This window comes from Arabidopsis lyrata, assembly GCF_000004255.2.
Source record: "Arabidopsis lyrata subsp. lyrata unplaced genomic scaffold ARALYscaffold_1, whole genome shotgun sequence".
Classification (NCBI taxonomy): Eukaryota; Viridiplantae; Streptophyta; class Magnoliopsida; order Brassicales; family Brassicaceae; genus Arabidopsis; species Arabidopsis lyrata.
This window is the reverse complement of record NW_003302555.1, coordinates 22,224,393-22,251,771: the sequence shown is the minus strand read 5'-3', so window position 1 is coordinate 22,251,771 and position 27,379 is coordinate 22,224,393. Positions and strand designations below refer to the sequence as shown.

Genomic DNA, 27,379 nt, shown 5'->3' with positions numbered 1-27,379 from the left:
TACAAACTCGTGTTCGCTCTTTAAGTGCAGGAAATCCTGTGGGAATCCGAAGGAGGATACTCAACTCGCCAAGTTCCGTTGCGCGAAATGAAACCAGCGGACAAACAACTCTTGGTACTACTAATAATGTAGTTCAGCCATTGGATGGAGAGGCACAGCTCGAAGATGAAGCTCAACTTGCAGATCAATACGAGCAGGAAAACCTCACTACAAAAAAACTGTACATTCATAGCACCTAATAATAGCACGATTTTCACATTTGCTATCTAAGATGAGTTTGTAATTTGCTTACCATATGATAGCATTTGATAAACGCTATAATAGAGTTTCAATAAGCGGGAAGTAAAATCACTTATACCGCCAAACACTTAGCCAAATTTACTAAAAAGCAAAAACTTTCTTCTTCTCTTAACACTTTGTCGCGACTCTCTTCTTCTCTTAACTCTTAGAGAAACGAAACCCTTAAACCTTCAAATCTCCAAATCTATCGCCGTCGCCAATTCCGGCGGAATCTCTCGCCGTCGCCAATTCCGGCAGAATCTCTCGCCGTCGCCGCTCTCTGAAACACCGCCGGATCTAATCTCAGAAGAGCTGATCCAATTGAAGGTGATTTTATCCGACTCTCTCTCTCTCTTTCACTTTACCCAATTGTCGAAACCCTTAAATCTTCAATTGGAGCTCAAATCTGTTTATGTGTTTCGATTTCCTGATGAAATTGGAACAATAAACGGGTTTTTTTTATGACATGCAAGAGATTTGTTTATGTGTTTATGTGTTTGCTCAAACATGTTTAGCTCAAGTCTGTTTATGTGTTTATGTGTTTGCTCAGATCTGTTTATGTGTTTTGATTTGGTCATTATAAGTCTCTACGATTTCGTTTTAGCTTAGTATGTTAACATTTGCAATGAAAGAACAAAAATTTTGGTTATGTATCTGATTTTAGAACATTTGTTTAAGATCCGTTCAAACAAGCATTGCTGTTTCTTGTTCTTTTTTGTCATAAAGAACTTGCTTTACTTCCCTTATTTCCTTCTCCAGTTGTTAAATCTGTATAATTTAAGGTTTACTTTTTAGTTTAGTCGAAATACACATTCTTGGTCAGTATTAAGAGATACAAGAGTGATTGAAAATTGTTTTCTTTTGAGACCAGACTCCGGTTGATTGACATACCAAATCCAATTGAGTTTCTTGTTAAAAAGCTCGTAAAACACGCTATGAGTCTGTTTGAGATATGAGTTTTATTTTCTGTATCCGAGCAAAGCTTCTCCACCATTTTACATATAGGTTGTGTATATAAGTTAAGAACATGTTTTGATGATTATAGTTTGGTTGTGTATCTTGGATATTTCATTACTTTGGTTTTGTATATGAAAGTTTGAATATATATATATCGTTTTTATATGAGATCAAACAGTAATATCTTATACTCTTTCTCTACTTATGTTTTGCAGGTGTTGATCAGTGCAATAAAGGAATTTTGAAGCTGTTCTTTATCTCCAATCACAGTACAGGTTAAGAGCTTCTATCTTTGTCTCTTATGATGATTATTTGTATTGCAGTTTCATTACTCTGAATATATAACTCGTTTTTATGACTTTTAAAACTTAAACTCTTTCTCTAATTATGTTTTGCAAGTGTTGCTGAGTGCACTAAAGGAATTTTGAAGGTTTTCTTTATCTCTAATCACAGGACAGGTTAATAGCTTCTTTCTTTGTCTCTTATGATGAGTCTTTGTACTGCAGTTTCATTACTTTGACTATATAAATCGTTTTTAATGACTTTTAAAACTTAAACTCTTTCTCTAATTATGTTTTGCAAGTGTTGCTGAGTGCACTAAAGGAATTTTGAAGGTTTTCTTTATCTCTAATCACAGGACAGGTTAATAGCTTCTTTCTTTGTCTCTTATGATGAGTCTTTGTACTACAGTTTCATTACTTTGACTATATAAATCGTTTTTAATGACTTTTAAAACTTAAACTCTTTCTCTAATTATGTTTTGCAAGTGTTGCTGAGTGCACTAAAGGAATTTTGAAGCTTTTCTTTATCTCTAATCACAGGACATGTTAATAGCTTCTTTCTTTGTCTCTTATGATGAGTCTTTGTACTGCAGTTTCATTACTTTGACTATATAAATCGTTTTAAGATCAAACTGTAATATGACTTTTAAAACTTATACTCTTTCTCCAATTATGTTTTGCAAGTGTTGCTGAGTGCATTGATGGAAGTTTAATGATTTTATTTATCTCCATTGACAGGACAGGTTAGTAGCTTCTTTCTTTTTGTCTCTTTTGTTTGTTTATTTTTGTCTGGTTGGTTTGTTGTTAATGCTGTTAGGTTGTTTCAAACATACTGTTTTGTTTTGAGTTTGTTTATATTGTTTTAATATATGTGATATGGTTGTTTCTCTCTAGCTCTAAAAGAACGTAGGTATATTTGTGTCTGAATTGTTTTAAAGTACAAAGTTATTTTTTGATGTGTCTGATTTTTTCAATAACTCTGTTCTTATATGATGTTAAGGATACTAAAGGTTTTAAATTAAGCTTATATCATATAATGCTGGACAAAGATTGGGTGCATCTTTGCAGGTATTAAATTTAATTATATAGATGTTAAGTTTTCAATAGGGGTTTGTAGATTTTTTTTATTTCTTTCTTTTTTATTTTTTTTCTCTTCATTCTTAAATGAAGAGCTGATCCAGCTTATCAAAGAGGGGCTTCAGATTTTGTAAGAGTTGTGTCTGCGGCTTTGGTAGATGGTGATATGATTGTATGTCCTTGCATCGACTGTCGTAATATAGATCGTCACATAGGAAGTGTTGTAGTTGACCATCTTGTTAGAAGAGGTATGGATGAGGATTATAAGCGGCGGTCTGATTGGTATCATCATGGAGAGTTAAATTCTGGGGTTGAAGGTGACAGTAAATTCAGTCAAATGGATGAGATATATGGGTTATATCAAGCTGCTGAGTTCATGGATGACGACTTTGTTGGAGATGATGAACCTGATGAGACCGCAGATTGTGAGAACAAGAAAGAAGATGACTTCTTTGCAAAGCTTGCAGATGCTGCATCACCCTTATATCCAAGTTGTGTGAATCACAGTAAACTCTCGGCAATTGTGTCCCTATTCAGACTTAAGACACAAAATGGGTGGTCTGACAAGAGTTTCAATGATCTTTTGGAGACACTATCGGGGATGCTACCGGAGGACAATGTGCTACATACATCACTATATGATGTGAAGAAATTTTTTAAGTCATTTGATATGGGCTACCAGAAGATTGATGCTTGTGTTAATGATTGCTGCTTATTCAGAAAGAAGTACAAGGATCTCGAGAATTGTCCTAAATGCAAAGCTTCTAGATGGAAGACGAACACGGTTAATGGTGAAGTAAAGAAAGGTGTTCCATAGAAAGTGTTACGCTACTTTCCAATAATCCCACGGCTGAAAAGAATGTTTAGATCTGAGGAGATGGCTAAGGACTTGAGGTGGCATCATAGTAACGAGAGCAACGATGGGAAACTCCGCCACCCTGTGGATTCAGTAACATGGGATCAGATGAATGCGAAATATCCTTCCTTTGCAGCTGAAGAAAGAAATGTGCGGCTTGGTCTTTCAACGGATGGATTTAATCCATTCGACATGAAGAACAACAACTATAGTTGCTGGCCTGTTTTGCTAGTAAACTATAATTTGCCACCAGACTTATGCATGAAGAAGGAGAACATCATGCTTACATTGTTGATACCTGGACCACAACAGCCTGGTAACAGCATTGATGTATACTTAGAGCCGCTCATAGATGATCTAATTCATCTGTGGAACAATGGAGAGACGACATATGATGCATTTAGTAAATCAACTTTTAATCTTAAGGCAATGCTGCTTTGGACGATTAGTGACTTCCCGGCTTATGGGAATCTTGCAGGCTGCAAAGTAAAGGGTCAGATGGCATGTCCATTATGTGGCAAAAATACAGACAGTGTGTGGTTGAAGTTCAGCCGAAAACATGTGTATATGTGCCATCGGAAGAGACTGCCAGCAACGCATAGTTTCAGATTAAAGAAGTCATGGTTTGATGGAAAAACTGAACCAGGGATAAAGGGAAGAATATTGACTGGAAAAGAAATTTCTCAAAACCTGAAAAATTTCAAAAATGACTTTGGAAATCTGAAACGATCTGGACGCAAGAGAAAAAAGACTGAGTCTAATGGTATGGAGTCTGATGACGAGGAGTTATCAAGTGAGTCGGAAGATGATGAAGAAGATGAAGTAAATGTAGATGAGGATGAGTTATCAAGATGGAAGAAAAGGTCTATATTTTTCAAGTTACCGTATTGGGAGGTATGTTTAAACTTCGATATTATTTAATTTTCAAATTTTATTCATTAAACTTTGTTTAACGTTAGAGTTAATTATTGTATTTGTTCTATGTATTTTATAGGATCTTCCTGTGAGGCATAACTTAGATGTTATGCATGTAGAAAGGAATGTGGCTGCAAGTATTCTTTCTACTGTGTTACATTGTAAGAAATCAAAGGATGGTCTAAATGCCCGTAAAGATCTGGAGCATCTTGGTATTAGAAAGGATTTGCACCCTAGGATTCAAGGGAAAAGAACATATCTACCTGCAGCTCCTTGGTCTCTATCGAAGAAAGAGAAAAAAAATTTATGTAGTCGTCTTGTTGATTTCAAAGGACCAGATGGATACTGCTCAAACATAGCAAAAGGCGTATCTGTAGACGAATGTAAAGTGACAGGTCTGAAATCACATGACTACCACGTATTAATGCAACAACTCCTTCCAGTTGCACTTAAAGGTCTGAAATCACATGACTACCACGTATTAATCACAGGTCTGAACCTTATATCGAGTAAGTTCTATACAGTTCTTGTTCTATTATTATTTACAGTTTTATGATAAAGTATCTGATTAAGCTTCTTATTATTAATATTGTACAAGTGAGCACCTTCAGCATCTACAAGACACCAATGGAAGATGCCGACGTGATGCATCAGTTTTATGGGCTATGCATTATGAGAATTTTGCATCTTGGTTAAAACAGCAGGCAAGTTACATCAAATCTACTATTTTCTGTTGTTATTTCATGTGTTTATGTGTATGTGTCTGATTTGTTATATTTTATTTCTCGTAGATACCAATTGATTCAGACAGACATGGAGAAGTTCTAAAATGGTTGGCTTACGGTCCACGTTATATGGCACGGTCATATACAGGTTACATAGTGAATGGTCAACGGTTTCATACAAGTTTAGTTGATAGGAAAAATCAGAATAGTGGGGTTTTCTATGAGGCAACAACAGTCTGTAGGGCTAGTGCGAAAGATACTTCACAAGTGGTTGATTTGGTATCTTACTACGGCAGAGTGATAGACATCATACTATTAGATTATAATGTTTTTTATGTTCCTCTCTTCCGGTGTCACTGGGCAGTAATGGGTAATGGAGCTAAGATAGAAGATGGTTTCACACTAGTTAACATGAATCATAGTCAAGTCTCTTTTTTAAAAGATCCATATATATTAGCATCGCAAGCAAAGCAGGTGTTTTACTTAAGGGAAGACGCAGAATCAAGTTGGCATGTTGTTATGCAAGTCCTTCAAGAAGATATAATAAAGATTTGGATGATGGAATTGCAGACATTGGACCATTACCAGCAAATGTGGACATGGATGTTCACATGGATGAATCTGAAAATGCCCGAACTGATTGTGAAGGCATATTTGTCTGAAATGGAGTCTGTTTGTCATTTACATTGTTGTTGTTTTATTTGCTATGTCTGATGACTACTTGGTAATTATTTTATTTTTAGTTGTGTTTGTTTGGCATTCACATTCTTGTTTTATTTGCTACGTCTGTTGACTGCTTGGTAATTGTTTGATTTGTATTTGTGTTTCCATTTGCTATATATCTGATGACTGCTTCGTAATTGTTTAATTAACCCTATTTTCTTTCATTTATTTCAGGTGAGTTGACATGGGACCAAAGAAAGTAACAAACCGTGGAGGGAGAAAAAAGAAGAAAGATTCTGAAGAGCCAGAATTCTTGGGTACAATAAACCCGCCACAACCTGATCATAAGTTACAACACAACCAGCGTCTAGAAGGAGTTCAGCCTTTAGAAGAGCAGGATCAGCATCCTTCAGAAGAGCAGCCTGTAGAAGCTCAGCCTTTAGAAGAGCAGGATCAGAATCCTTCAGAAGAGCAGCCTGTAGAAGCTCAGCCTTTAGAAGAGCAGGCTCAGCATCCTTCAGAAGAGCAGCCTGTAGAAGATCAGCCAGGAGTTAATGATGGGACTAACGAGCACGATCATGTAGCTAAACCTACACGTAAGAGAAAGCGAGGACCAACAAGATTGAGAGACATCGCCAGGAATCCAAATAGCAGATTAAAGGTTAACTTCACTTTCATGGGAGAACATTATGGTCATGGGTCTGTTAAGTTGTCAACGTATCTTGGTATAATTGTGCGAGAACACGTTCCTGTATCCATTGAAAGTTGGCCAAAAGTCCCTCAGGATATGAAGACAATGCTCTGGATGTCTGTCAAGGTAAACTTTTCTGTAATTTGACATCTACTTACTTAATCTTTCCAGGTTGAAATGTTTTTTTCTTAAAACCTTGATTGATTGCAGTCAAGGTTTGAAGTAGAAGAAGATTACCAAAAGAAAGCATTGATTGAACAGATGGGAAATTTGTGGAGGTCACACAAGTCACGAGTGGTTAGGGAAGTTAATGAAGCTACGACTTTGAAAGATAGGATGGATCTGCGACCTAAGAATGTTACTGAAGCTGCTTGGCGTAAATTTGTCAAGCTCAAAACTAGTCCTGAGTTTAAGGTATTATTTTCTGAAGTAAGTAAGCTTTATGTTTGTTTATGAATAATATGACATATCTATAATCATGTGTTAGGTTGTGAGTGATAGCTATAAGAAAAGGAAGAGCCTACAGATTCCACACACTTGTAGTCGCAAAGGAATGGTTAGACTAGCTGAAGACTTGGTACGCCAAATGCTTTGGATTATTAATTCTCATCAGTTTAACAAGTATTTTGAATGATCTATTCTTTTATTTGTTTAGAAAGAAGAGAGACGAGAGAAATCAGATCCTTCTGATGTGACAAGAACTGATGTGTGGGTGAGATCGCGTACTAGAAAGGATGGGACACCAGTGAATACTGATGCAGCTGAAAAAATTGTAAGTTATAAGTTATGTACATCGTGAATTTGGTTTTCAGTATAGATTTAGATTTTTGGAATTGTTTTTGATATGTAACTAAATTTGCAGAAAAAGGCAGCTGAACTTGTTAATTCTGTTGAAACAAATGAAGGACAAGATACACTTGTCGAACTATTAGGACCTGATAATCCCGGTCGAATGAGGGCAATGGGGAGAAATATGACTAAGACGAAATTAGCTTGTTTCGAAGTTAATCACAAGTGTATGGTTGAAATGGAAAAGAAACAAATTCATCTCCAGGACAAGGTTAATGAGCTAGAAAATAAACTTGGTAAACTGCAGAACCAGGTAATGCACTTTTGTATTTTTTTGTACATTAAGCTGTTGGGTTGTAACATAAATTAAAAGTTAATATTTTTTCTGGCATGTCACAGGGACAAGAAACTGAAGTTGGTGAAAACTCTAGATCTGCTGCAGGGGTAAGTGATTAATAATCCATGAAATTGATTTCTTTATAACTATAAAGTCTGACTTGTTTTTTTCTGCTCTAAATCTGCATAGAGTGTTAACAAGAAAGCACAACCAAAGTGTATTTTGATTGACTGGGCTGGTGATGATGCGAATGTTGCTGAGGGACGTATTATATCTACTGATCCAGAGGATGTTGTGAATGGGACACGTTTAGGTCCTTTAGATTATAAAGTTTTGGTTGAGACTGCCACGGTACCAGAAGCATTCCTTTGGAGAAATGCTATGGGAATGTCAACAATTGAAGAATCTGTTGGGCATATGATTGCATGGCCTGCCACGAAGTGTGTTAGTCTAGAACAGGGGGTTCAGGAAGAAGACATGGCACCACTAGTAAAGTTTCTAACTTGTTCATTAATTAATAAGTTTATACAGATTGTTGATTATTTAAAATTCTGACATTGTTTTATGCGTTTAACAGGGCACAAGAGCCAATTCTTTGAACAAATGCAAACTACTTGATCTGTCTAACGATGATGTAGTTGTTGCTGAAGGCCGTTGGACCACGCAAGATCGTAAAGCTTTGGTGAATGGACTTTCACTCGGACCAAAGGCTGTAAAAGTGTTTGTTGATGTGGTACATGAAGCCAATACATTCATATGGAGGCCTACAATGGATGTTACATACATAGAAGACTGTTTAATGTCCTTTGTAGCATGGCCTTTCAACAAAGTTGTCTTCGAAAACAACCCAGATGGAACAGGCCGGTTATCTCCTATTCAGAATTATGCATCTACTCAAACAGCTCATGGAAAATCAGCATCATCAAGTCAAAAATCCACAGCAACAGGTTCTAAATCGCAACCAGCTCATGGAAGATCAGCATCGGCAAGTAAAAAATCCGCAGCAACAGGTTCTAAGTCGCATATGCAACCAATCTCAGCATCATGTGAGAAGTCTCCAACAACAGTTCCAAAATCTAATGCAGTGGAAACTCAAACAGCTGCACCGTCCCGGCCTCTTCGAAGATCTCCGGTAACTTATTTTATATGTTCTAAAGTTGATTATGGTTTTGTCTCATTTTACTGTAGTAATTGGTTAATATGGTCAACTTGTCAGCGGAAAAAGGAGCTATACAGGAAAATCAGAAGTGTATGTTACTGGATATTAAAGAAAGGAAGCAAGTTGTTGCTGAAGGACGGGTGATTTCAACTGATCCAGAGAGACGTGTACACTGTGCTCCTTTGGGTCTTAATGCTGCGCAAGTTTTGGTAGATATAGTCCAGGTAGATGATGCAGCCATTTGGAGGACATCATATGAGATTGAGTATATGAAAGATGCACTTGGTTCATTTATCACATGGCCAACTGATAACTTGGTCATGTATTGACTATCGTCCAACTGAGGTAAGTATTTTTTATTTTGATGATTGTGTTTTTGGTTTTTCAGGTGCAAAACTGATATAAGAGAATGTCCATTATTAATTGCAGGGGATGAAGCAACTTTGGTCCAGCTAGCTTAATTTAGGTTAAGACTAGTCTTTATGTATTTTGGATTCAGAATGTTTAATGTTTGGTATGTTGGATTTGGAATTGTTTTTGGTATGTTGGATTCGGAATTGTGTTTGGTATGATGCGGAAGTGTTTTAAGTATGTTGGAATGTTTTTGAGATGTTATAAATGGTTTCATTTTATATTTACAGGTTATATATATATATATATATATATATATATATATATAAGTATATATTACATATGATAGCATGTTATATTTTTAAAGATGGCACTATGAAAACATGAATTAACGCAACAAATATTTGCTATTGTATAGTGATCTATTATAGCACCCAATTTGAATTATCAAAAAAAATTGAAAAAATTCATAAATTGCTATGAACAACTAAATAATGGCAATAAATTATTGCTATGAAAACGTAAATAATAACACTAACAAAGTGCTATTGTATATGAACATACTATAGCAGACAAAATTAATGCTATCGTAGGTGGGACATCTACCATAGCTGCCGAAATCATAGCAGTTGTTATTTCGCTATGTATTACCTATGATAGCATTTTTTCCGCGCTAAGAATGTAAATTTTTCTTGTAGTGCCTCGACCAGTTCGAGACTATGAGGAAGGTTAGCCAAGAACTAAAAGAAATGAAGTCAAAGTTCCATCAGGATACAAGTTCGGAGCCGGATATCAATCGAGTCATTGAAGAAGCTAGGAGAACACCTTTCATCTCGCGAATTGCGAGTTTGAGAATTAAAGATTCCCGGAAGCTCAAGTTAGACCCTTACAGCGGATTGGAGGATCCAAAGAGCTATCTCGCAGCTTTTCTGATCGCTGCTGGAAGAGTCGAATTGGACGAAGCTGATGAGGATGCAGGTTACTGCAAGCTTTTTTCCTAAAATCTATGCGGCCAAGCTTTAATGTGGTTCACCCAATTAGAGCCAGGTTCGATCAGCAATTTCGACGAGCTATCAGCTGTATTCTTAAAGCAATATTCCATCCTTATGGATAAAAGCGTTTCGGATGCCGATTTTTGGAACTTATCACAAGGATCAAATGAATCACTTCGAGTTTTCATCACCAAATTCAAAGGAGTGCTGTCAAAGCTCCCAAGAATCTCACAACAATCAGCTTTATCTGCCTTACGAAAAGGATTGCGACATGATTCAAGATTTAAAGAAGATTTAATACTTCATAAACCAGACACAATTCAGGATGCACTCTTCCGCGCAAACAACTGGATGGAGGTAGAGGACGAGAGAGAAAATTTTGCCAAAAGAAATAAGCAAGAGAAGCCGGCAATCACCGTTCCTACCAAGAAGATCGAACTCTTAAGGAAAAACAAAACATGTTTGCATGGTCAGCAGCGGACATGCCTGGCATAAATCCAAGTATAATTTGTCATGAACTAAACGTGGATCCAAGCTTCAAACCGGTGAAACAAAAAAGAAGAAAGCTTGGAGTGGAGCGAGCAAAAATAGTAAATGACGAAGTGGATAAACTTTTGAAGATAGGGTCCATAAGAGAAGTGCAATATCCGGAATGGGTAGCAAACACTGTCGTTGTCAAGAAAAAGAATGGGAAAGATAGGGTTTGCATCGACTTCACAGACCTCAATAAAGCATGTCCCAAAGACAGTTTCTAGCTCCCACATATAGATCGACTTGTAGAGTCCACCGCTAGGAACGAGCTGTTAACATTCATGGACGCCTTCTCGGGTTATAATCAAATAATGATGAACCCCGAAGACCAAGAAAAAACGTCATTTATCACTGATAGAGGTATCTATTGTTACAAGGTAATGCCTTTTGGTTTGAAAAATGCAGGACCAACTTATCAACGGTTGGTTAACAAAATGTTCCATAATCATCTCGGGAAAACAATGGAAGTCTACATAGATGATATGTTGGTTAAATCGTTAAAGAAAGAGGATCACGTTAAGCATTTAGAGGAATGTTTTGATATTCTCAATAAATATCAAATGAAGCTGAACCCGGCGAAGTGCACATTTGGAGTCCCATCCGGAGAATTTCTTGGCTATATCGTGACAGAAAGAGGGATTGAAGCCAATCCAAATCAAATTAACGCCTTTCTAAACATGCTATCTCCAAGAAACTTCAAAGAAGTACAACGGTTGACTGGGTGGATTGCGGCTTTGAATCGTTTTATCTCGAGATCAACAGATAAGTCGTTACCTTTCTACCAAATTCTAAAAGGGAACAAAGGATTCCTTTAGGATGAGAAGTGTGAAGAAGCTTTTGGGCAGCTTAAGGCATACTTAACCACTCCACCTATACTGTCCAAACCAGAAGTGGATGAAAAACTTTATTTATACGTGTCGGTTTCAAACCACGCGGTTAGTGGAGTCTTGGTTCGGGAAGACCGCGGGGAGCAGAAACTAATTTACTACGTAAGCAAGTCAATGATGGATCCGGAAACCAGATACACAATGATGGAAAAACTTGCACTCGCGGTGGTGACTTCGGCTCGGAAGCTGCGCCCATATTTTCAATCCCATCCGGTTGAAGTATTAACCAACCAACCACTCCGAACAATACTTCATAGTCCAAGTCAGTCCGGACGTTTGGCGAAATGGCGGTGGAATCAAGCGAGTACGATATAGAATTCAAAAGCCGGATCAGTATGAAGGCTCAGGTTTTAGCAGACTTCTTGACCGAGCTACCAATACCTGGAACGATAGAGCAATCGGAGAACCAAACTTGGAAATTACATGTAGATGGGTCTTCAACAAAACAAGGATCCGGAGTGGGAATCAAGTTGGAGTCTCCAACATCAGAAATTCTAGAACAGTCATTCCGATTGTTATTCAATGCATCCAATAATGAGGCAGAATATGAAGCCCTGATTGCCGGACTTCGATTGGCACAAGGAGTTGGGGCTAAGGAAATAGTGGCTTATTGTGATTCGCAATTAGTAGTTAACCAGTTTAATGGAGACTATGAAGCCAAAGACTCAAGAATGGAAGCGTACCTCGAAGTGGTGAAGGATCTATCTAAAAATTTCTCGAAATTTGAATTAATCCGCATACCTCGGGGAGAGAATACAACTACGGATGCACTTGCCGCATTGGCGTCAACATCAGATCCTGAGTTGAAAAGAGTTATTCCAGTGGAATGCATTTCGGAGCGAAGCATTCAAGACAACAAAGAAACCCTCGTCGTTACAAGGTCTCGAGCAGCGGCACGTGACCGTGGCGAACCAGAGATCGAACCGCCACCCAACAAACGGAGGAAGTCAAAGGGATCAAATACATCTAACAAGGAACCTGTTGTCTTAGCCAAAGATGTGATTCCAGAAACAATATTAGAAACCGAGCCGTTAATCGAGGAGGATGTTCTTGAACCAAACGAATATCCCGAGCCATAGCCACGAGTATTTCACAAGGTTGACCAAATTCCGGCTAAAGACTGGGGGGCTGACTGGAGGGAGCCAATAAAGGACTACATCATGACAGGTGAGCTCCCAAAGAATAAGTGGCAGGCCAGGAAAATGAAAATCGTTAGCGCGAAATTTTGTCTATCAAAGGATGCGTTATATAGACGAGGTGTCAGTGACCCTTACCTATTATGCATTTTTGGGCCCGAAGTCGAAATCGTCATGAGCGAAGTGCATGAAGGATTATGTGGGAGTCATTCATCAGGAAGAGCTATGGCTTTTAAAGTTAAAAGAATGGGATATTATTGGCCCACTATGATCACGGATTGTGTTAAATTTGCCCAAAAATGTAAGCGCTGCCAACTCCATGCACCATTGATCCATCAACCTTCGGAGTTATTCTCTTCCATCTCCGCCCCGTACCCGTTTATGAGGTGGTCAATGGACATCATTGGACCATTGCACAGATCAACTCGAGGTGTACAATACCTTTTGGTCTTGACGGACTACTTTTCGAAATGGATTGAAGCTGAGGCATATGTTGGCATCAAGGATTCGGCGGTAAAGACTTTCATTTGGAAGAATATTATATGTCGACATGAAGTTCCGTATGAAATAGTCACCAATAACGGGCCACAATTCATTTCACAAGAGTTTGATGCCTTTTGTGCGGACTAGGGAATCAAAGTCAGTTACTTGACTCCACGATATCCGCAAGGAAACGGCAAGCTGAAGCCGCGAACAAGACGATATTGAGCAATCTCAAGAAACGTTTGAATCATTGATAGCAAGATTTTGTCTCTCTAACAAGTATCAATCCCTAATACACATGCCATTGTAGTATATTAGGTTATCAATCCAATCTCAGTGTGACTGCAAGCATTTAAGATATGCACAGAAAGCAAATAAGTCAAGCCAATTGTGAAAGGGTTTTGTGTGTTTCTATTGATCCTAAGCAACCAATTTATCATGCAAATACCGAATTTAAAAGCATAAAAAGAGAACTAAACAGCAAGTAAGCAAGAACAAGAAGTAAACTAAAGACCAGAAACTATCATGCATAAGCTTTGGAAAAGAAACTAACAACCTAACAATGCAGAGAAACGCTCTAGGCCTAACTGGTCGAGTAGAACACAAAAGCTAACAGAAACAAGATTTAAACAATCAATAGAGAGAAAATGTAACACCCACGTCCCGCGATCCTAAAGGGGGGCCGGTTTGTTTTAGGAAAAACTAGATCATGGTCGAGAAAGACCAATGAATAAGCTAACCCAAGGAAGGAATGAAACGTTTAAGTCATGAAAAGGGTAGATGACATAGACGACATCAGGATAATCTAGTGATCATGGAGAAATGATCACGGAAAGATTGGGAATGGCGTAGTCAAGGCCAAGAAAACGGACCAAAAGACTTAGCCGGAAAGAACGCGAAAGAACGTTCGAGCTAAACCAGCTAGGTGAGCTGGACAAGCTGGATGAACTAGCTAGCTCAGCTAGGTGAGCTAAACCAGCTGCATGACTAGCTAGCTCAGCTAGGTGAGCTGACCGACAGCTCAACCGAGCTCGGTGAACTGATCGAGTACTAACCCAGCTGGGTGGTCCGGTCAGCTGACACTCGAGCTGGTGGACTGTGGTAGCTCGGGATGAAGAGGTGTAAGGTCGAGCGGTTACCGACGAACGGTTACCGTTGGCCAAAGGGTGGATAAGGCCGAACGGTTACGATCGGAAAGACGCAACCTTTCGAAAGGGTGCAACGAATGGATGTGATGTTTCGGAAACACACCCATTCGGCCCCTATATAAGGGAGGACGTCCAAGGGCTTCACAATCAATCCACATACACTTCACAATCACCATCACAACCCAAACGGGGTCCCAAAACACTCTACGAAGTGTTGGTCGGAAAGGGGGTGCGGCTCGGCGAGTATCTCTGGAATCGGAATGGATTCTCGGAGCCTCGACCGAACTGATGCGCATGCTACCTCCCGATCCAACGGTTCGATAGAATGTATTGAGGGATGGATGCGATGGACCGATCGTCTTAGAGACGGAGCGGATCAGACAAACTGCTCGTCGTACGGATGGTTTGGATCGAAGAAGAAGACGGATCCGGATAGACCATCGCACAGACGGATCGATCGACCGGGATAGGCGGATCGATCGTCATGTCAAAAAGTCGGATCGACGTATGACCGGATAGGTGTACGATCGGATAAAGGGATAAAGGTTTAGATCGGCGGATTGATCGATCGTACCGATCGGCGGGATGACCGAGGGTACGTATCGGAGATCTTGTCGAGGGAACATGGCGGATTACATGATCGAGGATTCGATGGGAACCGCTGAAGGGTTTGACGACTTGATTGATGGTTCGGGTCGATAGCTCGATTATGGGGTCGATAGCTCGATTATGGGGTCGATGGATCGTCCGTTCTATGAATCATATCGTCGAGGGAAGGACACAAAAAGGAAATGGATCGGCAAATCTAAGATTGTCAATATGGAAGTATTGACGAATCCAAAGATAGTCCGATAGATGATATGGTTAACGGGAAGTTAATCGGGAAGGCGTATAAGGGAAAGGTGTTCGAAGAAGCACGAGGATAAGTGCAACCGAACACACCCAAGGGTCGCCCATGGATGCAATCTCATCGGTAAAGGGAGTAAGCATCGAGAATGGGTAAGTGACGTGGTTCACCATGTAAGGATCTAATATCGCGGCCGCCTTCATGTATCAATCGCCATGGCCGATGGTGAAACCGATTAGGAATCGGTAACACCAATGGTGACTCGACGGATAACCAATGGGAAAGTCCACGGTGAGAACCGGTGGACAAAACGGATATTGGACCCGCGAGCAAACCAAAGGCCGACGGACGAATGATTTCATGGGCTAGCCTACGATAATCCGATGGGTGAATCCACGGACCCTTGGGTGTGATAATGATATTGTTCGGATCGCATGGATGGATCGGTAAGCCGAAGGCGTTATGACCACCATGGACCGTACGGGTAAACGGTTAGTAGACCGTGGGCGGTCGTAGTGATAAACGATCGGATCAGAAACATGGATGGTTCGATAAGCCGAGGGCTTGATCGTCCACCATGAAACCGAAGGGGTGTACGTTTGGAGGACGGATGGACCAATGAGCCAAGAGCTTGATTTGGCCACCGTGAACCAAGGAAAACGTATGATCCCCAATCTCTATCGTAGGGACTTAGACCAGTGGGGTTGGTTGGATGAATGGCTAAGTAACGATAGAGATTGGTCCATCAATACACGATTGGTTAAGAATCGTTGTACGAATGGAATAAGGCGACGAGAGGGCTAAGAGAAGGATCAATAGACGGATCGAAGAGGAATCAAATCCGCATGTAGGCCAAGGTATGTAAACGCATCTAACTTATTAGTTAAGATAGACGTTTGGGAATTGGCCGTTGGATTAGGGATACAAAGAATATGCAATCGTTAGACTTAGAATGGTTAGCGAACAAATTGCATGACTTGGCCGAGTTAATGATCGATCTAAAGTCTAAGGGACAAAGATGATCAAACCGGTACAAGGGTTGGTTGGAATTAAACCAAGGGTAGAAAGACTTCCGCTGGGTACTAAGAAAGCGATTACAGAAGTAAGCCTCGTAAAGGCAATTCTATGTTAAATCGCGAAAAATATGGAGGTTCGGTCGGGAAGAGGCACGAACGTGTGACCATGGTCGCTGGACGCCGAGACGTCCGGGACGGGGTCTCACAAGTTGGTATCAGAGCATGCTTGATCCTAGGATGGATAAGTGCTCGGGAAAATGTCATGGTAAATGACTACTAAAGGTGTAACTTAAATGATTGAGTCCTCGGGAAACCGAATTATGAACTTGAACAGTAGTGTTGGTGAGCCGGAAGGGAATTGAGGCAAGAACGCGATTACATGCTTGGAAACCAAAAGAGTTTGCCAAGATGAATTGGTTAAGCCAAGATGATTACCCAAGGGGCAAGAACTACACGTGTATCAAGTGGATAATTATTCGGAGAGAAGGGCTGATCATAAAGTTGAAAAAGTTAGGCTAAGTGTTTGGCGGATAAGGAAGTTGAGGTGAATGGGATTGATGTGCTTGAGGAAAGGTTACCCAAAGCATGATCGGGCACCAAGATACGAGCCTTGTAGTCAAATGAGTTAATATAACGAGGAAAAAGGTATTGTTCTATTCGGAAAAATGACTAAGTCCGATGTGGACCAAGGTCGGGAAATTATTGACCGAGTCCGGTGTGGACCAAGGTCGGGAAAAGTGACCGAGTCCGGTGTGGACCAAGGTCGGGAAATTATAGACCGAGTCCATAAAGGACCAAGGTCAGGAATAATGACCGTGTCCGAAAAGGACCAAGGTCGGGAATAATGACCGTGTCCGAAAAGGACCAAGGTCGGGAATAATGACCGTGTCCGAAAAGGACCAAGGTCGGGAATAGTGACCGTGTCCGCAAAGGACAAAGGTTGGGAAATATTGGCCAAGTCCGGGTTGGACCAAGGTCAGAAATTTGTTCTAGTCGGAATTAGACTTGGACGGGTTACATTTGATTGAGTCCGAGAAATGGACCAAGATCGGAAAAATGGATCGAGTCCGAGAAAGGACAGAGATCGAGAATTTGATCGAGTCCAAGAAAGGACCAAGATCTAGAAATTTGATCGTGTGTCGGAAAAGACCAAGATCGGGGAAACTTGATCAAACTCGGAAATAGATATTTGGTCAAGTATGGAATCTAAAGTCTTGGGAAGACTAAAGATGGGGAAACGTTAAGGAGTAACAAAACTCTAACACCCGCCGAATTCGAGGACGAATTCATTTTAAGGGGGGTAGACTTGTAACACCCGCGTCCCGCGATCCTAAAGGGGGGCCGGTTTGTTTTAGGAAAAACTAGATCATGGTCGAGAAAGACCAATGAATAAGCTAACCCAAGGAAGGAATGAAACGTTTAAGTCATGAAAAGGGTAGATGACATAGACGACATCAGGATAATCTAGTGATCATGGAGAAATGATCACGGAAAGATTGGGAATGGCGTAGTCAAGGCCAAGAAAACGGACCAAAAGACTTAGCCGGAAAGAACGCGAAAGAACGTTCGAGCTAAACCAGCTAGGTGAGCTGGACAAGCTGGATGAACTAGCTAGCTCAGCTAGGTGAGCTAAACCAGCTGCATGACTAGCTAGCTCAGCTAGGTGAGCTGACCGACAGCTCAACCGAGCTCGGTGAACTAATCGAGTACTAACCCAGCTGGGTGGTCCGGTCAGCTGACACTCGAGCTGGTGGACTGTGGTAGCTCGGGATGAAGAGGTGTAAGGTCGAGCGGTTACCGACGAACGGTTACCGTTGGCCAAAGGGTGGATAAGGCCGAACGGTTACGATCGGAAAGACGCAACCTTTCGAAAGGGTGCAACGAATGGATGTGATGTTTCGGAAACACACCCATTCGGCCCCTATATAAGGGAGGACGTCCAAGGGCTTCACAATCAATCCACATACACTTCATAATCACCATCACAACCCAAACGGGGTCCCAAAACACTCTACGAAGTGTTGGTCGGAAAGGGGGTGCGGCTCGGCGAGTATCTCTGGAATTGGAATGGATTCTCGGAGCCTCGACCGAACTGATGCGCATGCTACCTCCCGATCCAACGGTTCGATAGAATGTATTGAGGGATGGATGCGATGGACCGATCGTCTTAGAGACGGAGCGGATCAGACAAACTGCTCGTCGTACGGATGGTTTGGATCGAAGAAGAAGACGGATCCGGATAGACCATCGCACAGACGGATCGATCGACCGGGATAGGCGGATCGATCGTCATGTCAAAAAGTCGGATCGACGTATGACCGGATAGGTGTACGATCGGATAAAGGGATAAAGGTTTAGATCGGCGGATTGATCGATCGTACCGATCGGCGGGATGACCGAGGGTACGTATCGGAGATCTTGTCGAGGGAACATGGCGGATTACATGATCGAGGATTCGATGGGAACCGCTGAAGGGTTTGACGACTTGATTGATGGTTCGGGTCGATAGCTCGATTATGGGGTCGATAGCTCGATTATGGGGTCGATGGATCGTCCGTTCTATGAATCATATCGTCGAGGGAAGGACACAAAAAGGAAATGGATCGGCAAATCTAAGATTGTCAATATGGAAGTATTGACGAATCCAAAGATAGTCCGATAGATGATATGGTTAACGGGAAGTTAATCGGGAAGGCGTATAAGGGAAAGGTGTTCGAAGAAGCACGAGGATAAGTGCAACCGAACACACCCAAGGGTCGCCCATGGATGCAATCTCATCGGTAAAGGGAGTAAGCATCGAGAATGGGTAAGTGACGTGGTTCACCATGTAAGGATCTAATATCGCGGCCGCCTTCATGTATCAATCGCCATGGCCGATGGTGAAACCGATTAGGAATCGGTAACACCAATGGTGACTCGACGGATAACCAATGGGAAAGTCCACGGTGAGAACCGGTGGACAAAACGGATATTGGACCCGCGAGCAAACCAAAGGCCGACGGACGAATGATTTCATGGGCTAGCCTACGATAATCCGATGGGTGAATCCACGGACCCTTGGGTGTGATAATGATATTGTTCGGATCGCATGGATGGATCGGTAAGCCGAAGGCGTTATGACCACCATGGACCGTACGGGTAAACGGTTAGTAGACCGTGGGCGGTCGTAGTGATAAACGATCGGATCAGAAACATGGATGGTTCGATAAGCCGAGGGCTTGATCGTCCACCATGAAACCGAAGGGGTGTACGTTTGGAGGACGGATGGACCAATGAGCCAAGAGCTTGATTTGGCCACCGTGAACCAAGGAAAACGTACGATCCCCAATCTCTATCGTAGGGACTTAGACCAGTGGGGTTGGTTGGATGAATGGCTAAGTAACGATAGAGATTGGTCCATCAATACACGATTGGTTAAGAATCGTTGTACGAATGGAATAAGGCGACGAGAGGGCTAAGAGAAGGATCAATAGACGGATCGAAGAGGAATCAAATCCGCATGTAGGCCAAGGTATGTAAACGCATCTAACTTATTAGTTAAGATAGACGTTTGGGAATTGGCCGTTGGATTAGGGATACAAAGAATATGCAATCGTTAGACTTAGAATGGTTAGCGAACAAATTGCATGACTTGGCCGAGTTAATGATCGATCTAAAGTCTAAGGGACAAAGATGATCAAACCGGTACAAGGGTTGGTTGGAATTAAACCAAGGGTAGAAAGACTTCCGCTGGGTACTAAGAAAGCGATTACAGAAGTAAGCCTCGTAAAGGCAATTCTATGTTAAATCGCGAAAAATATGGAGGTTCGGTCGGGAAGAGGCACGAACGTGTGACCATGGTCGCTGGACGCCGAGACGTCCGGGACGGGGTCTCACAGAAAAGGTCTTGAGGAATGGGGTAATCGATTATAGCAGTCTCCTTAGTCTATCTAGGTGGTTAACAAACTCAATCAAGCTATCCCTAGACAATAGATTCGAATACAAATCAATCCACTCTCGTGACAGAGATTTTCAAGCTAAATCACTTTCATACTCAATTCTCATTGAAGAAATATAACCTAGCAGGCATTAAGATTCAATCTAATAGAGTCAATAAGCATTCTAAACATCCAATCTCTTGGGCTAGAGTATGCAAATCTCTGGAGTAGTTGGTTCAGACATTTCATCAAACACCTTTTGGGTGTGGAAATGTCTGAGATCAACTTCCAATTGATCAGAGAGGAAATAGCATTAAGATCTACTAAACCAGAAGGGAAATCAAGCAATTCTACACTTAACCACCTAAATATACTAAGGATTCCACACCTAATCTAACCCATCCTCAAGAACCCTAATCCACTACTCAAGAACACTGAAGAACATCATGCATAAAAACCCAGAAAACGTTTCAAACCCAGAAATAATTGAAAAGCAAGTATGTTATAGATAAGAGACAGATCTACAACTTTGATGAAGAAAAGAAATGCAAAAACTCAAAGGATCAACAGGAAAAACGATTACAAAAACTAGGGTTTATGAGAGAACAAAGGAATATCTGCTGGGTAAAAAGAATATCCGCTGGATAAAAGGGTGTACCCCTATTTATAGGAATACTAGGTTGCCCTAATTTGGCTACAAGACAAAATAAGAAGTCGGTGGGTGGTCCAACTCGACGTGACGTCGAGCCTGCGTGGTCGAGTCTGTGTCCAGACAGCTTCCTGACGTCCTACTCAACGTGTCGTCGAGTCCATGTGGTCGAGGGGGAGTGATTCTTCAAAGGGTGCTCCTTGATGGTGTCCTACTTGACCTCACGTCGAGTTGGTGTGGTCGAGTCCAACCCTTGGTGGTTTCTGAGCGCCTGCTCGACCTCCTGTCGAGTCCAACCAGTTTTCTGCATATGTCTCCATTAAAACCACCATAACTCTTGCATCAAAGCTCTGATTCGCTTGAAATCACCTCCGTTGGAAAGGTAACTCAATTTCCTATAACTTGTATGAAGAGCTCTGAAGCTAAATCGCAATTCAAGACTTCCATCTGAGTCGATCTTTGAGGGACTTCAGACTGGCTCTGAATCATCAATTCTCTTCTTTGCATCCATTAAGTGCCAAATAAGCTCCAAATACCTGAAACACATCCAATATGCAATATGCTATGCCATGCAATGCAAATCGTACTAAGTGATGAAAATGATATGAAAAGGACTATGGATGCAATGAAAAAGAGATGAAACTTAGCTAAATGCACAAGAAAAGTGTGCTTAAAAGCGGTAAAATATAGAGACATCAACTCCCCCAAACTTAGCTCTTGCTTGCCCTCAAGCAAACAAATATAACTAAGCTGGAGAAGAGGTTTGAAAGTGGAGACTCATAACCAAAACATGCATATAGAGTAAGTGAATTCAATGTCCAGGTTGCTAATTCTAGAATGCAAGGTTGACTGATCTCTACTTAAAAACATTAGCCATCTCCTTCACATCTCAACCTAACTTCTGCCTTAATCAATTCAAGCATTCAAATCAGCACATTGCCTTTAACATTGATTAAGTAGGAACCGTGAATCATACTATGCATTGGATAAGAACACATTTGGCTTAAGGGCAAAGGTCCCTTAAAGATCTGGCTTAAATCGTAACAGGGGATCTCTCAAGAATGATTGAGCTTTAGTAGAATGCTAAAGGTGAGTATCAAGTTATGCATACAAGGATAAGACCCCATCTACCCAGAATGTAATTAACTCAAATGGAGGTCCTATTTCTAATCCCAGAATATGAACTTAACTCTACCCCTTTTGCACTCCAAACAGTTACAGACTTTTACTCACATCATTTCTTTCTTTTCTTTGCTTTTCTAACCTAGGAGAAGCTTTCTTACTTTGCTCTGTCTAGCGGATTAGGATTCTTTAACAACTAGGGTTCCCTTTTCTTTCTTCTTATAAACACAAGGCTTTTGCCCAATCTCTTTAAGCTATTTACAGAACCCTTTTTACTTTACTTTAGCACACCCAAATCCTTTACTAGACTTCTCTTACTTTAGCTACTTCTCCTTAGGACTCTTTTCCCTTTCCTTTTCTTTCAATGATGAAAACAACCTTTTCTTTCTTTTAAACACAACCCAATCCCAGAATTAAGCACCCACCTAGTCCTATCTGGTCCAGATAACGTGAACCAGAACTACATGAGATACTATCCTTGTCGTTACAGACCTAACACTTTCTACCAAGCTCAATCGGAATAAGGCCTCACATTCACACACAAATGATAAATGGCTTGAAAGAAGGTTAAGGCTAAGGGTGGGGAATAACTGCTCCAAAGATGGGAGTCAGCTACTTGGACTAGCAAGAGTGATCAAAAGGTAAAAGAAAGTCCAAGTATTTTAAGGTATCCATGAGTTCATAGCACAATGCACAGCATGATAATTATAAGTCAAAATTCAAGTTCAAATAGATAGGGAATGACATCAGATCAAAGCGAGTTTCGACTAAAAACAAGAAAGTCAAGCGTTGAATTCAAAAGATGGTGCGGTCTTACTTCAAGTTCAGTCGATTATGCATTAGAGAACTAACAACCTGGGCACTGAGTTCTACTTAGTGAATAAGCATATTTACAAGGTTATAATCATCATAATCTCCAATGCAAATGCATGATGCAGCAGTCCTAAATGAAAGCATACTAAAACAATCCTAAAATGACAATGCAAGCTATATGAACACTCTGTTTTTGTGAAATCATTTTCGAAAAATTTCAAATTTTTATGGTTTTTCTATGCCTTAGATGCATTGATGCAAAATTTGAAATAAGAAAACAAAACAAAATGTCAAATACTCCCTGAGCCCTCCCCCAAACTTAAATTACACAGTCCTCTGTGTAACAAGCATTTGGAAGAGAGTACTCAGGGCAAACCAACAGAGAAACAAAATGAAATGTGGTATATACAATGGTGAATTGGAGTTGTTACCTCATGGATGGGTGAAGAAGGAGGTGATTAACCTGGTACTGGTGGGCTTCATGGGCTAACTCGACATCTCATCGAGCAGGTACGTCGAGTAGGGCTTCGGTTTTGGTTTGGAGTGACACCAAGGGGCAAGCTCGACTTGTAGTCGAGTAGGGCACATCGAGTCTGCTCCTTCTCTATTCCTCTGACTCCAATTCGATTAATTCCTGAAAATCACAAACACTACAAAAACACATCAAAAATAACAAGGAAATAACTAATATTTACAAGGATAGTCATGGGACTTCCTCCCAAGTGAGCTTGTTTAAAGTCTTTAGCTTGACTTCTCACACTGAATGAGCTTAGGGTGGATTGTAGAGAGCAAATGAGGTCTCATCTGTTCTGCAGGTGGATGAATCATCTGGCTTAGCAGGCTCTCTTGACAAATCTGCAGTGGAGTACTCAATGGCCCTTTTCTCATAGTAAGCTTCTTGTTGAGCAACTGGATAGTCTTCTTCTATAGACCATGCTGAAGTGAATTCACTCACCTTTTTGCTGACCAGAGTGGATGCTTCATCAGTTGGGACGTCCTTGATTGGGAGTGGTTTTTGGTTGGCTATCCCATGTAGCTTCTTGATTTGATCATTCAGCTCTCTCACAGTGCCTGTTAGCTCCCTTATGGCTTTATCCTGCCATTTGGACCTCTCCTTGAGTTCTAACCAGCCATCTGGAGCAGAATTGCTAGACTCTAGCAGCTTATCACGATGTTTGGTCGAGCTAGAGTTCTCCAGACGAGTTGTAGGCTTGGTCAAATGTATACTCGAGTCAGCTGGTTGAGCATGTGTTGAGCTTGCTTCATATGCTGTCTTAACCACTGTTTTTGACCCAATCAAGCCTTTAAAGACCTCTGACCCTACTACTTCCTTGTGTGAATCTAGTGACTTACCACATCTCAAGGTTTCAGTGAGAAGATATCCTGCTTCACCACTCTTAGTCAAAGAAGTTTTTTGGTGATCTTCCTCAGCAACCTCCTCTAGCTGTTCATCAGCTAGGCAATCCATTACCTTAACTACGAAGGTCTGTCCTTCAATTGTTGGCTTCCTCGTGGCATCATTGATGTCAAACTTCATTGTGAAATCATTTCCCAGATTAAGATCAATCTTCCCATTCTTAACATCAATGACAGCTCCAGCAGTGGCTAAGAAGGGCCTTCCTAAGATTAAAGGATCTTTTGGTTCATCCATTTCTAGCACTATGAAGTCTGTAGGGATTTCAGCATTTCCAATCTTAATAGGCAAATCTTCTAATAACCCATGAGGAAATCTGACAGACTCATCAGCCAGGATCAAGGAGATGTTGCAAGGTTTATACTTGCTGAAACCCAGTCTCTTGGCCACGGAGAGAGGCATGAGACTTTTAAAAGCACCTAGATCGCAGAGGCAGTTACTGAAGGCCAAAGTGCCTAGAGAGCAAGGTAAAGTAAACGAACCAGGATCTCCCAATTTCTTGGGAATAATCTTCGTTTGGATGATTTCACTGCACTCATGACTCTCCATCCCTTGCACTTCCTTAATTCTCTCCATTACCATGTCTTTGAAGTACTTGTGAGAATCCGGAATCAGCATGAAAGCATCAATGAGAGGCATCATTAATTCAATCTCCTTGATGTGTTTAGCAAACATGGCTCTGTACTTCTCAATGATATCCCTCTTGAATCTTCCTGGGAATGGTATTTTGGGCTTGTAGGGTGGTGGAACGAAAGCTTTCTTCTTACTCTTATCACCAACTGGTTCTTTGATCTGGGGGCTCTGGACTTGATCACGAGGTACAGCATCTTGGTCGAGCTTAGTGGTGTCATCGACTTGAGTTTCATGCTGAATGAAATCCTCCCCCTCTTGAATCTCACTGTCCTCAGTGACAGGAGCTATGCTAGGTCGAGTTTGCAGCTCTCGACCACTGCGAAGGTGAATAGCATTAACATGACCGTACTCCTTTGGATTCTGAATAGCTTTCCCGGGTAGTTGTCTGGGGTGTGTAGGTGCAGAAGTAGAAGCAGCTTGGCTTTCCATGTACTTCACCTTGGAGTTTAGAGCCTCAAGCTTGTTTTGAATCTCAGCCATCTTCTTATCACCAGCTACTTGGCCGTGTAGAATCTGCTGAAGCATTTGCTTCATGTCTTGATCTTGGGCAGGTGGAGCTGGCTGGGGTTGCTGTGTAAAACCGGGTGGTGGATTATATTGTTGATAACCGCCACTAAACTGCTGCTTTGGGACAAATCCTTGATTGTACGGTAGGAATGGCTTGGACTGGTTCTGTTGTTGCTGAGGGTAAACCTGATCTTGAGGGTTTGCAACATTCGTGCTCCGGTAAGATAGATTAGGATGAGCAGGCGTGTAGGGGTTGTAGCCCTTGTTGTAGCCACCTTGGTTCTGAATGTAGCTGACTTCTGCAGCCTGAGTGTTCTCCCCCTCTTGGATTTGATAGTGCTCTTCTTCAGAGATATAGTGGACTGGTTTCTGGGTAGTAAGCAGAAGTTTATCCAGCTTGTCGTTGAGAGCCTGAACCATCTCCTTAGTATGCTTTGCATCCGGATCTCCAATACCTCTGTTGGAGCGATCAAAATCCTCGTTATAGTTACCATCAGATAGAGCTAAGTTCTCTATCAATTCCCAGCCTTCCTCAACATCCTTATTCAAGAAATTCCCATTAGAGGCAGTGTCTAGCAACATTCTGATCTTGGGCAAAACTCCCCTGTAGAGTGTGCTGAGTAGTGAAGCCTTCTTGAAACCATGGTGTGGATACTGTATAGTGTAGCCTTTGAATCTCTCCCAGGCCTCACAAATGGATTCAGACTGCTTTTGAGTAAAACTGGAGATTTCATTCCGTAGACGTGCAGTTCTTGAATTGGAGAAGAACTTTGTTAAGAATGCCTTCTTGCAATCATCCCAAGATGTGATGGAGCCAGCAGGTAGTGTCTTCTCCCAGTGGTGTGCTTTGTCTCCCAGCGAGAAGGGAAACAGACGTAGCTTGAAGCTGTCTTCACTAACACCATTGATTTTGGTGAGGCTGCAGAGCCTATCAAAATTATCCAAGTGATCCAAGGGGTCTTCCAGAGGCAACCCATGAAACTTGTTACCTTGAATCATTGAGATCAATCCACTCTTGATCTCGAAATTGTTGTTCTGGACAGGAGGTGGAACGATGCCCTGTCTCTGTTGATGGTTGCGTGGTGCATCACCATCACCAATGTTCCGTGGTATACCAACTCCTTGATTATCTTGATCTTGTGGTTCTATGGCTACTGGATTGTGCGGTTCACAGTTGTCTCGGGCTCCACCTTCTCTTAACTCACGAGCTAACTGGTTGATGTTGTCTTTATAGCTGATGAGGTTGTTGGAGCCTTTAGATCGAGTTTGCATGCAGAGTGGTCAGACTCGAAGTGGCAGTCTCGACGTGAGGTCGAGATGGTACCTGGAGCACAAAAACAAGCAGATGAAATGAAGAGTTAGTAACCAAAGTAAAGAAAGAACTTGATCTTAAACGTTTCTGAAATCTTAAATGGAACAATGCAACACAAGACTGGCAACGGCGCCAAATTGATAGCAAGATTTTGTCTCTCTATCAAGTAACAATCCCTAATACACATGCCATTGTAGTATATTAGGTTATCAATCCAATCTCAGTGTGACTGCAAGCATTTAAGATATGCACAGAAAGCAAATAAGTCAAGCCAATTGTGAAAGGGTTTTGTGTGTTTCTATTGATCCTAAGCAACCAATTTAACATGCAAATACCGAATTTAAAAGCATAAAAAGAGAACTAAACAACAAGTAAGCAAGAACAAGAAGTAAACTAAAGACCAGAAACTATCATGCATAAGCTTTGGAAAAGAAACTAACAACCTAACAATGCAGAGAAACGCTCTAGGCCTAACTGGTCGAGTAGAACACAAAAGCTAACAGAAACAAGATTTAAACAATCAATAGAGAGAAAAGGTCTTGAGGAATGGGGTAATCGATTATAGCAGTCTCCTTAGTCTATCTAGGTGGTTAACAAACTCAATCAAGCTATCCCTAGACAATAGATTCGAATACAAATCAATCCACTCTCGTGACAGAGATTCTCAAGCTAAATCACTTTCATACTCAATTCTCATTGAAGAAATATAACCTAGCAGGCATTAAGATTCAATCTAATAGATTCAATAAGCATTCTAAACATCCAATCTCTTGGGCTAGAGTATGCAAATCTCTAGAGTAGTTGGTTCAGACATTTCATCAAACACCTTTTGGGTGTGGAAATGTCTAAGATCAACTTCCAATTGATCAGAGAGGAAATAGCATTAAGATCT

General features: G+C 41.1%; 3 protein-coding genes across 7 annotated transcripts; all 3 read left to right on the top strand.

Annotated features, from left to right (window-relative positions):
- Positions 1–530: 530 nt before the first annotated feature.
- LOC110225374 lies at positions 531–9,361 on the top strand. 5 transcript variants are annotated; one of them, XM_021014948.1, is made up of 14 exons: positions 531–606; positions 1,452–1,511; positions 1,690–1,694; positions 1,868–1,878; positions 2,256–2,260; positions 5,988–6,570; positions 6,655–6,858; positions 6,932–7,021; positions 7,100–7,216; positions 7,307–7,546; positions 7,633–7,677; positions 7,760–8,059; positions 8,148–9,074; positions 9,159–9,361. In XM_021014948.1, the coding sequence occupies exons 6-13, from the start codon at positions 5,998–6,000 to the stop codon at positions 8,871–8,873; spliced, it is 2,295 nt and encodes a 764-aa protein (XP_020870607.1). In that variant the 5' UTR covers positions 531–606; positions 1,452–1,511; positions 1,690–1,694; positions 1,868–1,878; positions 2,256–2,260; positions 5,988–5,997; the 3' UTR covers positions 8,874–9,074; positions 9,159–9,361. The 5 variants fall into 5 exon arrangements, with proteins under 5 accessions (XP_020870607.1, XP_020870606.1, XP_020870608.1 ...); XM_021014947.1 differs by lacking the exon at positions 2,256–2,260 and having other exon boundaries at positions 1,636–1,694; positions 1,874–1,878; XM_021014949.1 differs by lacking the exons at positions 531–606; positions 1,452–1,511; positions 1,690–1,694 and having other exon boundaries at positions 1,701–1,878; positions 2,251–2,260.
- LOC110225375 lies at positions 2,809–3,485 on the top strand. Its single transcript, XM_021014952.1, has 2 exons — positions 2,809–2,892; positions 2,928–3,485. Exons 1-2 carry the CDS (start codon positions 2,849–2,851, stop codon positions 3,409–3,411), a joined length of 528 nt encoding a protein of 175 aa, XP_020870611.1. The 5' UTR covers positions 2,809–2,848; the 3' UTR covers positions 3,412–3,485.
- LOC110224433 lies at positions 3,993–4,937 on the top strand. Its single transcript, XM_021010494.1, has 3 exons — positions 3,993–4,344; positions 4,445–4,843; positions 4,914–4,937. The coding sequence occupies exons 1-3, from the start codon at positions 4,018–4,020 to the stop codon at positions 4,935–4,937; spliced, it is 750 nt and encodes a 249-aa protein (XP_020866153.1). The 5' UTR covers positions 3,993–4,017.
- Positions 9,362–27,379: the final 18,018 nt, after the last annotated feature.